We start from the raw sequence: 15,541 nt of genomic DNA, 5'->3' as shown, positions 1-15,541 counted from the left end.
CAATTTTATCCTTCAGTGTGAATAAGAAGGATCTACTAGTTTTTAGGCCAGTAGAGTTAGGTTTTCCAAGTTGGGTAACATCCTCAACTGGGATTGTGTTTCCAGCCCTATCTGAAAGGCCTTCTTTTAACTCCTGAGTAGATATCTCTGGGGGAACATTATAAACTACTATTTTTGTTGGTGATTGTTTTGGGTTCCAATTAGATGCAATAATTGGGATATTCAGAAGGGATTTAAGGTTAATTATTGTATCTGCTGATTTCTGATCTTCTACAGCTATTAGCAGAGATCCATCACGGTTAATGTTAAGAGAGAACATTGATTTTAGCAATTTAAAAATTGCAACTCTTATTGCAGAGATCAGTTTTATTTCAAAGGGGGTAGTGGGATTAATTTTAAGGTAAATTCCTCAGTTTTTGGAGGGAGGATCTTGGGCAGGGAGAGGGGAAATGCTTTTAATTGGGGAGATTTTTTTCCTTTTTTTAGAACTTCTAGAGAGGACCTCTTGAAACCCATTATCATCATTTATGGTTACATTAGCCCCTACACTTATCATTGTCCTATTCTCCGAATTGTTTATTAACTTCACAGGTGTCTTTATTTACGTGGCAATATTCAAACAACTTAATAGATAGCACCTAATCCATTAACTTTTCAATGTCCAAAGATCGTCTTTCAAAGGGGAGCAGGTGGGTCCCTTCATTAAATTTATTGTTCTTTATGCATGGAGGTTTCTCTTTCTCAGTCTCTTTCTCTGGGATTCTATATTCTGCTATCTCAATTTAACTAATTCACATTATCAAAATCTAGCTAAAGTGGCCATATTTGCATCACTATCATCACTCTGGGTAGGTATATTATCACATTTAATAAGACACTTGGAAATTCATGATGGATCAATCAAGACACAGACTTTGAACCATGAAAAACACTATTTCATATGTGTAAAAAATATATATGATTTTATGTTGTATCAGCTCCCTTTTGGGCTTGAGCAATTGTGGTTAGACAGTGATTATACTGAGACTGAAAGGATGTTATAGCAAATTACCATAGTTTTTAGTTTCATGATAAAAAACCATGTGATCACATGACAATTTTCCCCAGACTATGAGAATAGAAAACAATCATAAGAATTTCAAAAAGTAGTGGGTTGCAGTAAAATGTGTCACTATGTGTAGCAAAAAGATTTGAATGTTTTCTTATAGGTATCAGAAAACCTAACAGCATCTCTTGGAAGGGTGGTGGTAGATAAGTAGACAAGCCTATACAATGGAAACTCCCTAGGAAGTAGGGTACACTTCTCTGTTTCTGAACTTACCCTCTTTTCTTGTTTATACTTCTTTTATGGTAGGCTATATTAATTTCATAATTGCAAGGTAAAAATTAATTGTTGGAATAAAAGGAAAACAATCTCTATTTTTTCTACATTGCATTACTTGCTTTTCTATATTCATTATTTTGATTCCAAGCAAATATTAGAACTCAGAAAATGTAGTCTTTAATTTTGCAAAAACAATGCAGACTTAGCATGGCAAAAATAATTTTAATTTTTATCCAATTTAATTGTGAATTATTGTCTTTGAGGGTCTATAAAGACCTTAAAACCAAATTTGCAACAGACAAATGCCATATATGGATTTAGGCCGATATTCTGATTCTAGAGGTAAGTTTGTTTCTTAGCTATGTGAATATTCTGTAGATATACCACTGCTTGGGACCTAATGGAGTAATAACTACCATCACTGAAGCTAGTGGACACATAATTCATCCTATTGCTAGCAAGTGCAATTTAAGGTAAAATAATTTTTTTCAATATAGCATGCAGGAAAATGAGCTGGAAAATGATTGGTAGATATCAAAATGTGGATTAGTAGCTATCTCCTTAAATGTAAAGAGAAATGCCACAAACTTTATGAGGAGGCTGTCAGGGGAAATCATATAGAAAAAGATGTTAGTAGCTATATATAATAGATTTTTAAGTAAAATCTGAGAAGAGTTAAAAATGATTACTGTAAAGAACAGTTTAAGTGAGCTGAGGGAAGCTGAAAAGTTTGAACAAACTTCAAAACATAGAAGGTAATCAACGAGGCAGAAGAATAGAAACAGAAAATGTTCCCTGGTATAATTAGCCTAAGCCTACTGATATTGCTAAAATTTGACTGAGAATAGATGTAGCACTATAAATATGACCTTCATTTATGTTATAAATCCTGGTATAGGTGTAGGGCTAGTCCAGTACATAAGGAAACATAATAAGAAAACAATTCTTACTTCATAATATGTAGAATAATTCTAGTTAACATATTTTGCAGGGCTTTATTTTCACTTCTTTTGCTGTTGTAATTTTGTTTACAAAATTCTGGAAAATAAACATGTGTTTGACTGAATTTTCTGTTTTCAAATAATCTATTTTTGTAATTAAACACCATTAATGTCATCTACCCAAAACATTAATAGCCAAATACTGATAAATTAGGTTAAGTTAGGTTAGATGGCACTTCGGTGTTTGTTTATACACAATGAGACATAAATATTTAAAAATGTGATAGAAAAACTAGAAATACAAGGAAAATACTGAAGATAAAGGTTATCCCCCTGCAATACATATTAACTAGGATTATTGGTAAATTTCTAGGTGGCCCTATAATTTAGCTAGGATGAAAGTGAAAACATTATTTTGTCACATGGAAGCAGAATTGGCATATTAGGCGCTTTTAAGCAAAATTGAGTTATCAGTGCAATCTAGTGTGAAATTTTGTGCTCTTTCTGAATCTGGATTCTGTTTTAGTGTATTGCACTCCCATGCAATGCTACAAGTTGAAACCATTTTGATGTAACTTGCATTATTTTCATTCTGTTGGAAGCATAATTGACATATCAGTTATGCATTTTAACAGAGGACTTTTTGACATAACTGCACATTCACCTGTACTTTTTAGAAGAAATGATTTAGAAAATGTAAACAAACAACAGTGAGAAACAGAAAATTAAATAAAAATTGTTTGCTACTGTTGCAAATGTGGAGAAACTTCTGAAAGATATTGGAAGGCACATATGGTATTGGAAGTTTCAAGTTTAGCCTAAATAGGCTTGAGAACTCCCAAGCCTGACCATTCACATGACGTAACTAATGAAATTGGGGCAGACATGCCCTTAGACAAAAACAATTCCAGTCTGCCCAGCTCAGTAGAATTACCAGAGGATGTGTCACTTTTCAACAGTGCCTTAAGGCATGAAAAAGAAATAAGGTATAATTATGACATTTAACTGTCCCCACTATTTAACATTCTTTTGTATCCATTTTTTATTATATTATATCTCAATTTCTTTAAAAATTTTACTCAGTTTGTATTCACACCTTACAGGTCAGTTTTACCTTAAGTTGCTTGTCTGGTATTTAATACACTTGAACCAGTTTTGACATATCTGACAAGTTGACCAACTGTTAAAACCCAATTGACATAATAGGGCTTTGGCAATATATTGTGCCAAAACCATTTGATATTTTGCACCATCCCTTTATAACACCATGCTTTTCAGCAAGTAATTTTTTGGTGTTTTTTACACAAGCCATTTCTGATCTGCAAGGTTATAAACAATCAGCCACGTTTTTCTCAAAATTTTTTGTTCTTCACTTATGCCAATTCTGCTTCCAGGGGAGGATTTGGTGCCTTTTTTATGCTCTTTCATAATTCAATAATTGCTTCTGGGGCTAGTTGCATCTTGAGTCTTTAAAGTGGCCCCATAGGTATTTTATTTTTGTAATCAAGCAAAGAAGTTATAACCTAACCTAACCTGCAAAATACTTGATTTTCAAGTCAAACCATTTTCCTACCATTTCAAGTTTTTCAAATGCCATTGACAAAAATAGTGCTGGATTTTGCAATTCCAAACTTTGCTGTCAAAAATTCAGGGTATATATTTACACATTAGGGGGGAGAGGGGGTAAAATTCATGGTAAATTTGCAGTGAGCCATATAATTTAGCTAGGATGAAAGTGAATTACCTTAAATTGCAGCTTGGAGCAAAATTAAGGATTTTCATCCTTGTTATGCTCTGTTATGACTTCTGTGGGTTGTTTGCTACATTTTGGTTAAGGAATCAGCAGCTTCCCAGTTGTACAGTAACTCTTGCTGTAGCCATTCTTTGTCAAGATTTTGCTTGAATGCACCTGTTGAATCAGCAGCCACTGTATTTTCAGAGAGTAGATTCCACAAGTTTGTTACTTGTTGGCTGAAAAAATGGCTTTTTTCTTGGACTAAGGAGCATTGCTTGAAGATGTTTTTGGAATGACCACAAAATGTTCTGGGGGAACAAATGTTCTAGTCACAAAATGTTCTGGGGGAGAGGGGGGTAAGGAGATCAGGGAGAACATTTTTGGAAACAATTTTGTGGGTCATTATCATGTCACCACGTTTCCTCCTATATGCAAGAGTAGGAAGCTTCAAGTGACATAAACACTCTTTGTATGGCATTTGTTTGAGGCCTTTGTCCATTTTGGTTGCTCTTTGTTGAACTCTTTCTAGAATTTGTTTGTCCTTCTTGAAATAGGGTGACGCCAGGGACATTCCAACCTCTAGGCGCAGGCAAACTAGTGCCTTATAGAGCTTCATAAAAATACTTGAGCATCTACTAGAGATAGTTCTTTTCATCATTCCAAGAGATTAGAGGGCAGACAGCAATACAGATTTTGCATGGGTGTTGAACATTAGTTGACAATCAGCAATGATTCCAAAATGTCTTTCTTCAGAGACTACAAAAAGGGGGCTACCTTGGAGATGGTATTGCTGATGTGTGTTATGATTACCAAAGTGGATTATATGGCATTTGTCAATATTGAACAAGAGGAGCCATGTATCAGCCCAAGTCCCAAGAATATTAAGGTCCTTTTGGATAGATTGCAGATTAGAGGGTGTGGCTACTTTACTAACAAGTTTTGAATCATCAGCATAAAGAGTGAGGAGGTTTTAGAGAAGATTGGGTGCATCATTTATATATAATTTGAAGAGACTTGGCCCAAGAATGGTCCCCTGGGGAACATTGCTTAAAACAGTTGTAATAAAGGAGCAATGAGGGACACCTTGAGAGTCATGAACTCTTACAACTTGTGTTCTTTCTGAAAAGAAACTCTGTATCCACTGGACAATAATACCATCAACAGCTGCTGCTTTTAGTTTGGTGATGAGAAATTTATGGTGAACCCTGTCAAATGCTTTTGAGAGGTCCAGGAGCACCATGTTCACAGGTAAATCATTATCCAGTAATGATGTAACATACTTGTATGTGTGTATGAGATTAGTGTCAACAGATCTTAAAGATCTGAACCCATGTTGATTGGAAGTGAGGATGTTATTAGTTTCTAAGTGCTGAATTAGAGCTCTATTAACAAATCTCTCAATCACTTTTACAACTGCAGAAGTGATGCTAATAGGACAGTAATTTTCTGCATTATCTTTGAGTACTTTTTGCCTCCTTGGATTTTTCAGAAAGGTGGGCATGTATTTTTGTAATTGACAAAGTAGTGATTTGTTCTAGAGTTTTTATTTCCCTGACCTGACAGAGAGGAAGGTCTGACAGTTCAAATGAAGTGTCGTTTGCATCTATAGTGTGAAAATTAAGGGAAGGGAGGGGCCCTAAAAATCGTGGTTCCTAGAGGAACCATCCGTCAGAAATGGGAACTTTTCAGGCGACTGAGCGTATATGGAGTGTGATATGCTAAGATATCCCGTAACCACAGTTTTTACGCCACTATCTTATAATTTCTGATGATTCGACCATACTAAATAGGATCTGTAGCTCTGAGGAGCTTGAGCTTGGGGTTTCCATTGTCAATAGTAAAATACTAAACTTTCTGTAGCTTAATTACTAAATTTCCTGTAGATACAATTAGTAAGATTGACTAAGTCTCTCAACCAATATGTCTTTTCTAGGGTTGCAATGGACGAATCTACAACCACTACACCAAAAATAGTGGAAGATGAGTACTCTACAATTATGAATAAACTACCTTTACGCCCAATTTCGTTGGCACAAGCTGTGAATTATGTTCTTTGTCCAGATGATACTTCTGATCTCGAAGACCTGCAAAGCGAAGACGAAGACCTATCTCATCAGCAGTATTTTCCTCCTGATAAGGTTTTAGAAGAACTGCTCAAAGCTGAAATAGAAACCAGCCGAATTGAGGCCAACAACTGTGACAGTCAGGATGAGTCTCAAGCTAATGGAGGTGAAGAAACCAGACCACAACAAGCCCCAAGTATTCCCACTTACAAACCAATGAGACGACAAGACATTGCTTGGAGGAAAGTAGATTTTATCCCACCAGACACTCTATGGAAAGATCAGCTTCGGGTCAACCAAGAAATGAGCGGCAAGACCCCATTGGAATATGTCATGTTGTTTTTCGATAATGAAGTAGTAAGCAACATACACGATCAGACAAATATATATGCAATTCAAAAAGATGGTAAGCAGTTAGGCGTTTCTTTGACTGACATTGAGCGTTTCCTGGGAGTCCTTGCGTTTACAGGAATAGTGAAAATGCCCTCCTATCGCAGCTACTGGTCAAACGAAACTCGTTACTCCGTGATAGCCGATGCTATGTCACGTGACAGATTTGAACTGATAAAGAAGTATTTGCATTTCAATGACAATGTATCGCACAAGCCTCAGGGAGACCCTGGTTACAACAAGATTCATAAAATTCGTCCCTTGATAGAGAAGGTTTGAGCCAATTCATGAAGATACACCCGGAAGAACACCAGTTCATTGATGAGCAAATAGTTCCAACAAAGCAGCGAATATTTCTGAAGCAGTACAATCCGAAAAAAAACACATAAGTGGGGATACAAGTTCATCTCCAGAGCAGGAATAAGTGGATTTGTGTATGATTTAGAAATGTGCACTGGCCAGGGATCAGTTGATACAAGCGATTTGGCGGTTGGTGCTGATTTTGTCCTCCGACTTGCGAGGGGAATCCCAAACCACATGAACTACAAGCTCTTTTACGACAACTGGTTTTCGTCACTGGACCTGGCCCAAACACTAAATGACCCGGGTATACTTACACTGGCTACAGTTAGAGTAAACAGGTTAAAAGACTGTACTTTGGAACTGGATAGTAAAATGAAAGCGCAAGGAAGAAGTTTGTATGACTGGCGTGTAGAAACGCAGTCAAATGTTGTAGTGGTGAGGTGGTTCGATAATAGGCGGGTTTACTTGATATCAGGCTGTACATCTGTGGATCCTGAAGATACTTGTGACAGATAGGATGGCAAGCGAAAAGAGCATAAAGAAGTGAAGAGACCACACTGCATGAAGGAATACAATCGCTTTATGGGTGGTGTTGATCTTGCCGATATGCTGATAGAGCTGTACAGAATTGACTTCAAGTCCAGAAACAAGTGGTACATGCGAATTTTCTTTTTCTTGTTTGACCTTTCCATTGTAAATGGGTGGATCCTATATCGCAGGTGTCTTCCTACTGGACAAAAACCTATGAACTTGCTGCAGTTCAAAACGGACATTGCATGCACCTTACTGTCTGGCGCATCCTCAGCGACACCTAATAGAGGCAGACCACTCAACAAAGCTCTATCCCAAAAGAAAAGAAAGTATAGTTGCCGCCCACCAGACTCGACGGCCAGGAGCACTTTCTAGCTTGGATAGACTGCAAACAGAGGTGCCGAGCTTGTGTTCAAGCCCACTCTAAGGTGAAGTGTATGAAATGCTAAGTGGCTTTGTGTTTCACACCAAACAGAAACTGTTTCCTATCTTACCACATAAGCTAGGCGATGTGTGACTATGTGCTGTTACTGCCGGATGTTGCCTGTGGGAACCATTCTGTAGTTTCTTCACTTTCATCAATAATTTTTTTTTCTTGACATTTTCGTCGCACAATGACCTTAAATAAAGCACAGAAACAGGCGCAGAATTTTTTCCTCTCTTTTTTCAATATTCAGGCATCAAAGGGTTAATACATTGGCCTTATCTATTGGTGATGAATGGGTTATGCCATTATGTCTGAGGTCAGGAATGGTGTGACAGTTAGGATTTTTGTCAGAAACATTTCTCCAGAAATATTTAGGATTTGTCTTGATATCTGTGGCAAGCTTTTCATCATGCTGAGACTTCAATTTCTTAACTACATTGGACGCAAGATTCCGAATATTTGCATACCTTATCCAATTTCCATGAGTTTTCTCTTTGTTGTACCTTTTCCAGGCTCTGGCTTTCTTGTTGATTGTTCTTTTTGCATCCTTTGTGAGGAATGGAAGTGTTTTTGGCTGTTTCTGGTAGATGATATTGGAGTGCATTTTTTTCAGTTGATAGGAGGGCTTCTTTAAAATTTGTCCATGATATATTAATATCAGAAATAATTGGTTTTGACTAATTTATTGAGGCTAGTTCCTTCTGTATTGCTTGGTAGTCAATAAAAGTTTGAGGACAAACATTAGGTTGCATATATATGTTCAAGGATAACACAGAGAGGACAAGTGAGTGGTCACTGTTGCCAACTGGAGGAAGAAATTCACTTCTGATGAGTGAATCTGGATCACTCAAAACTATAAGATCCAACAAGGAAGGATTCTGGTTGCCATGATGCCTTGTCAACCCTTTGGTAAAAAAAGTTATCAGACACAAATGGTGAATCTCCATTATTAGATACTACATGACCAAAACCATAAGCCCATTCGATAAATGGGAAGTTGAAATCACCGATAATTATTAAATCAGATGATACTGTAGATACCATTTTATCAATGATAGTTTTAAGATTTATTTCACAATCATTTAGACTGGGTTTATTAGGGCTTCTATATACACACCCGATACAGATTGAAGAGTATTATCAAGCCATAAACTTTCCACCCAGGGTACATCAAAAATTAAACGGTTAACAAGACTAACCTGGAAACCTTCCCTGACATAAATACCAAAGCATCAAATGAAAACATCATTTGATGCTTTTTTTTTAAGATCTTTCATAATTCATACAAAATACCTTTGGAGGCCCCTTTAACAGCTCAAGATGCAATTAGCCTTAGAAGTAATTATTGAATTATGAAAGAGCATACAAAAAAGGCATCAAATGATGTCTTCACTTTCATCCTAGCTAAATTATAGGGCCACCTAGAAATTTACTGGATTATTCTGCATATTATGAAGTAAGAATTGGGTATAAGTTTAGAATTGTGGCCCCTGATAAGGAGACAGGTTAAGAAAACAATTCTTACTTTAAAATATGTATAATGATCCTATTTAACATATTATCCAAGGGGAGAATCTTTATTATCAAGTCTTTCCTCTATAAATCCTTCTTTTTCCAGCTTAAAAGAAAAAAATTAAAATATTCTCCATTCTAAAACAGAATGCAAAATTCTTTTGAAATTGCTGCTATGAGTTGCCAAATAAGTCATTCTATAGATATTGTTCTTATTCTGTTTTTTTTTTTTAATGAGCAGTGGTGAAAATACCATTTATTTTTTTTTAGTGAGCAGTGGCAAAAATACAAAATGTGAGCCTGTAATGGCTGGGATAGTGCTATCTATAAAACAATTTGTTTGGCAATTTATAGCAGCAATTTCAAAAGACTTAAGCATTGAATCTCATCATGGTGGTTTATTTTAAACTTTTTCTTTTTAAGCTGGAAAAAGAAGGATTTTTAGAGGAAAGACTTGACAATAAAGGTTCTCCCCTTGGATAATATGTTAACTAGGATCATTATATATATTTTAAAGTAAGAATTGTTTTCTTAACATGTCTCCTTATCAGGGTCCACAATTCTAAATTTTTACCTAGAATTGTTTTCTTAACATGTTTCCTTATGTACTGGACTAATCCTACACTTCTACCCAAATCCTTTCTTCTCTTACCTAAATACATGGCCCATATTATATATTTCCTATGCATTTATTAATTCTTTATTATATCATAGTCAATTCAATTCATGGATAAACTGGCTTTAAATAACATTGATGCTAGCAAAGGTATATCAACAGTTTTTTTGCAGTTCACATTATTGACTAACAAATAAAGTGAACATGCCACTTGATGCCTTTTTTTATGCTCTTTACAAATATAATAATCAGTTTTGTTGCAAATTACTTTTACCCCCACACCTATATAGCCTATACCAATTCATGGAGTATATTTGCACATTAGGGGGGTGGGGGTAAAGTTTAAACTTATCTCTTATTTGCATCAGAAATACTTTACCCCCTCCCCCCTAATGTGCAATTATATACCCTGAATTGGTATATATATGGGTGGGGGTAAAATTCATTTGTGACAAAACTGATTATTATATTGGGAAAGAGCATAAAAAAGGGATTGATTAGTAGATAGATAATGATTTTATTTCCAAATGCCATAAAAATGGTCATGCCAGTATGTTTATTTTATTCATAAGTCAATAATTACCTTAATTCACACTTCGGAGCAAATTAAGGTCCGTACTGGATCTGTTGTGTTCCGGGTCAAATGATGGCAAAAATTCGTCACTGTGTTAGGGCCCAGTGACATGCCATATGAGAGGTCTGCTAGAGAGATACAATTTAAGCCCACTCGGTAGCGGTGGCCACAAGGTTGGTATGGCCTGTAAAGACCATTCTCAGTGGTACAGAGCTGACACCACCACACAACAGCAACTTCGGATTGAGTATGCGAGATGGTTGGATATGACAAGCGGCATCAGCCTCCTAGCAAGACACTTATTATGATAAAGTTAGCATCAGTCAGTAGTTGAGTGGGACGGACAGTCCCACTCATATTTCCATGGCTTGTTATTCCATTCCTTGTCAAGTCTGGACTTGAAGGACGCAGCCGTAGGTGCAGTCATTGTTTCAGCCTGAAGGCTATTCCAATCGTTGACAACATGCTTGGAGAAGAAGTGTTGCTGCGTTTGTGTTTTAACAAAACGTTTTGACAGCTTATGTGAGTGTCCTCTTGTATGGTGCTGACTTGAATGTTTGGTAAAGAGGGGGTTATTTGGTTGTGTATTATACTTGTAGGTCAGCATCATATCACCACGGCAACGTCTGAAGACGAGTGTTGGCAGCTGCATGCATTCCAGTCTCTTGTTGTATGGGAGATCTCGTAGGTCAGCTATGCACTTTGTGGCACGTCTCTGAACTCCTTTGATTAGACTGGTGTCATTCTTATAAGAAGGGGAGGTGAGACACATACCAAAATCCAAAACAGGTCTAACTATAGCCTTATAGAGCCTTAGAAAGACTGTATGGGAGCGGCTGGTTATAGTACGTTTGAGGAGACCAAGGCTTGAATTTGCTTTTGAAACTGCTTGTTGCCAGTGGCCGTGGAACTTCAGTTGTTCATCTATCAGCACTCCTAGATCTCTTTCTTTGGGACTTGTCTTTAGTACTAAGCTAGCCAGTGAATTGGGATTGGACATGCTATACTGGTGACAGGGGTTGTTGCTTCCAAAGTGAAGGACACTGCACTTTGATGTGTTGAATTCAAGTAGTCAGTCTTGTGCCCACGTTTGGATTTTATGAAGGTCACGCTGCAGACTTTGTTGGTTTGGAGGCCCAAACAGCTTGGAGTTGTCGGCATAGAGAGTGATGTTGTTTTCTGTTCCGTTCATCATATCGTTGATGTATATAAGGAATAGGGTAGGGCCCAAGACAGTACCTTGGGGGACTCCACTAACAACATCACATGGTTCGGAGAAGACCTTATCACCATTAGTTGTGAAGAGTCGAACCTGCTGACTCCGACCAGTCAGAAAGTCCATGACCCAATCAACCACGTCCAAGTGGGTACCTGTTGCTGAAAGTTTCAGTCTGAGACAGTTGTGTGGTACCTTGTTGAAAGCCTTGGCTAGGTCCAGTAAAATCAGGTCCACAGGGGTTCCTTTCTCCAGGTGATCTGTTATGGTGCTGTATGTCTCAAGGAGATTGGTCTCAACTGATTTTCCTGGCAGAAATCCGTGCAGGTCAGGGGAAAGTATATTATTATTATGGAGATGTGTCAAAATATCACCATTCACAATCTGCTCAAGGGTTTTTGCCACTGCTGAGGTCAGACTGATGGGTCTGTAGTTTTTGGCTTTGGTGTGGTCACCTTTCTTGAATATTGGGGTGACATGGGTCAGCTTCCCGTCTTTGGGTACCTTTTTTGAGTCAAGTAACAGTTGGAATATATTGCATAGTGGTTGTGCAATTTCTTTGGCAAGCTCCTTCAATAGTCTTGGGTGCAAGTTATCAGGACCGGCGGACTTATTGACGTCTAGCGCTTCAAGTTGCTTTTGGACGACAGGGGGGGGGGGAGAGTAGAATAGGTGGCATTGGGTTAGGGATGTCATATGGTGGGCTATGAGGAAGAGGACCATCTGGTTCATTGGTGAAAACCAACGCAAACTGCCTGTTGAGGAGTTTGGTGATGTCCTTCAAGTTGGTCACTTCCTTGCTATCATCTGTACTGAGTGCTTTTACTGACCGTCTGCTGTGGTCCTTACTTGATACGTACTTCCAGAACTTCTTTGGGTTATTCTTACTATCATCAGCTAGCTTGGACTCGTACTGTGCGTAAAGTTGTTTAGTTAGGCTTCTTAGTTTGTTTCGAGCTTTTGCAAACTTTTGGTAGTGTTCTTCCTTCCCTCCTTTACCCATAATATGGGTAAATTTCTACCAAATCATATTATTGAGTTAGGAATAAAGTGAATACACCATTTGATGCCTTTTTTTATGCTGATTACGAATATAATAATAATTTCTATTGGAAATGAATTTCAGCCCCCCTATATATTCCAATTCAGGGTATATAGTTCTACATTAGGGTGGGTGGGGGGAAAGTTTAAACTTACCTCTCATTTACATCAGAAACAAAATTTACCCCCACCCCCCTAATGTGGAAATATATACCCTGAATTGGTATAGGGTAAGACACCCAGTAGTCAGACACTTTAATCACTTTGAAAACTTTTTGACATTTAAACTACTCTAATTACTGTATTATACCACCTAGAAACTTAATTTTTGTATCAAAAAATTTATGAAGAATTTCTGAAAAAGTAGGTTACTAATTCAAATAGTTTCACTTGTACAGCACCTCCTATTTTTGAATTTACTAACAAGTGACAATTCTGCCTAAACTCAGACATACAAACAGCTCATTGTAAATTAGTTATTAAAATAGTATAAAAGATTCTGTCCAAGAATAGGCAGGTGGCCGACTACTGGGTGTCTTACCCTATAGGGGGGGATGAAATTCATTTCCAATAGAAATGATTATTAGGCTATATTTGTGGTCAATATCTACGAAATCATATTATTGAGTTAGGACTAAAGTAAATGCCCCATTCGATGTCTTTTTTATTCTGATTGTGAATATTATAAGCATTTCTCTCAGAAATGAATTTCTGCCCTCCCCCCCCCCTATATATGCCAATTCAGGGGTAGGTTAGGTAGCCTATAGCCTATATAGGGGGGGCTGAAATTCATTTCCGATAGAAATGCTTATTATATTTGTAATCAGCATAAAAAAAAGGCATTGAATGGTGTATTCACTTTAGTCCTAACTCAATAATATGATTTGGTATATATTGACCATATTTGTAATCAGCATAAAAAAAGGCATCAAGTGGCATATTCAATTTATGCATAAGTCAATAATATGATTTGGTAGAAATTTACCATAATATGAACTGTGAAAAATTTACCAGTATATCAGCAATATCTAAAATAAGAGAAATAGGTATCATCTCAAAGACCTTAAAATCAAATTTGCAACAGAAACAAATGCCATAGGCTATATGGATTTAGGCTGAAATTCTGATTCCAGGCATAAATTTCTTTCTTACCTATATGAATATTTTGTTGATATAAAGGTTTACCAAACCAAACAGGCTTAGGTTTGGTTTATATTCAGATTTATTATATTCAGAAATATAACATTCAGAAAGAGCATTATATTCAGATAGAGCATACAAAATCTTGAAATTTACTGATCAGCCTCTTATTTATAATTTTACTACTTTTCTTTTTAATACTAGAACTATTTTGAACTTTTACAAGTTTCTTGTACTCTTTGTGCTAGACATTAATAGACCATGACCACATGCCCATAGGGTACTCCAAGTAGGCCTAGGCCCAGTCTAGGGCAACATAATTGGCTGAAGCCAAAGACAGCTTATATTTTACCCAAAACCTTCATGTTACCTGCGTTAACATAAAAGATGGGAGTTGATATAAAACACCTTCTATCAATAGCAAGCTCTGCAAGAGAGCTTGTAAGACTTCCCAAACTATCTGATGACATGTTTTGAATTTTTTCTTTCCTTTCTTCATAGAACGAATTTCTTCTAAACCATAAAAAGTGTGGCATCTGTGACTGTGATTGTATAATTTCAAACTAGACAACAGCTCGTTATTTATGTAGACATTTGTTTCAACAGAGAAATATGGCATCGTTCGTTATAACTTGGTAGTATTTCCTTGTGGAAATTTTGAATTCCTTCTATAAATCTCATCTAAAGTAAATTACCAGAATTGAACTTTTTCTTATGAAGTTGGCCAAATAATCTCTCGAATCATTTCTAAAGTGGACGAATTAGGGGTCAATCTTTTGTTTTATGGATTATGCAAATTATTGAACAATTATATTTCCAGTTCCCAGTTCTAAAAATTTGTACAGATAGGAACTACCAATTAGTCTTTTCACCCCTTTGACTCTCCAAATTGTATCAACGGATATTCAGAGATTCATTGTCCTCCTCTGTAACCAAGTCTTCTTATTAATTAAGACAAACCAATCATCCCAATTAAACTTCTTAATTTTATTGATGAGTTGTGGGAAGTGCGAGTACTTGAGTTTCTATCCCCAGCTGCTTAAGACCTATAAGCCGGCTGGTACCAGTACGGTTCTTCACACTCACTCGCGCTCTCTTCTGCACTCTCCAAAACAAATGACGAATAACCCCTTTTTTTTCTTTTTTTCAATGACTTTGTTGTGCAATTATAATCACTGATCAATTTGTCTCTTCTTTAAAACATCAATAAATGCCTCAAAAATCTTTCTATCCATGCGCCAAGTCAGGTTAGAATTCTGGATTGTAGTTTAGGTATTTGGAAAATTAGCCATGTAGCAGAGGCGTTTAAGGGAAATAGTGTTCACACTCAGTGGCTGACAAACAAATAAGACATGTTGGATAGTTTCATTGGTTGAGAAGCAAACCCGAGTCGGAGGGGAGTGATGTAGTTTCCAATTAAATAACAGACTATTGAGAAGAAGGGCATCTGATTCCAGAAGGTAATATAGCACTGTATGTAATCTAGTATGAAAAGGAGATAAAAACCAATTTACTGCGATTAACATTTAGATCTTTGCCTAATAATACCTCTGGAATTGAGGTCAGAGGGAGGACTGGGATTTAACAAAGAAGCCTTGGCTGCCAGTAAATCAGCAGTATCATTATATTTGATGCCTTGGAACATGTTGGAAATAAATCTGGTTGCTTTTAGCCTGAAGGTTCAGAAGATGTCTTCCAAAGTGGATTAAGTCTTTATCATTGGCAATT

At 36.8% G+C, this 15,541-nt stretch overlaps 1 protein-coding gene across 1 annotated transcript in view; it reads right to left on the bottom strand.

Moving 5' to 3' along the window:
* LOC148945386 (methionine--tRNA ligase, mitochondrial-like) overlaps window positions 1-14,315 on the bottom strand; it is a 73,592-nt gene extending 59,277 nt beyond the window's left edge. The window contains exon 1 of the mRNA XM_089099272.1: window positions 14,184-14,315. Within this exon, the coding sequence (XP_088955398.1) occupies window positions 14,184-14,283 (100 nt within the window). The 5' untranslated portion in view covers window positions 14,284-14,315. The remainder of the gene's footprint in view (window positions 1-14,183) is intronic.
* Window positions 14,316-15,541: the final 1,226 nt, after the last annotated feature.

This window comes from Artemia sp. Qi Xiang Cuo, chromosome 13 (genome assembly GCF_049724085.1).
Source record: "Artemia sp. Qi Xiang Cuo chromosome 13, ASM4972408v1, whole genome shotgun sequence".
In the NCBI taxonomy this organism is placed as follows: domain Eukaryota; kingdom Metazoa; phylum Arthropoda; class Branchiopoda; order Anostraca; family Artemiidae; genus Artemia; species Artemia sp. Qi Xiang Cuo.
The sequence above is the reverse complement of the archived record's forward strand: the minus strand, read 5'-3'. Positions and strand labels throughout refer to the sequence as shown.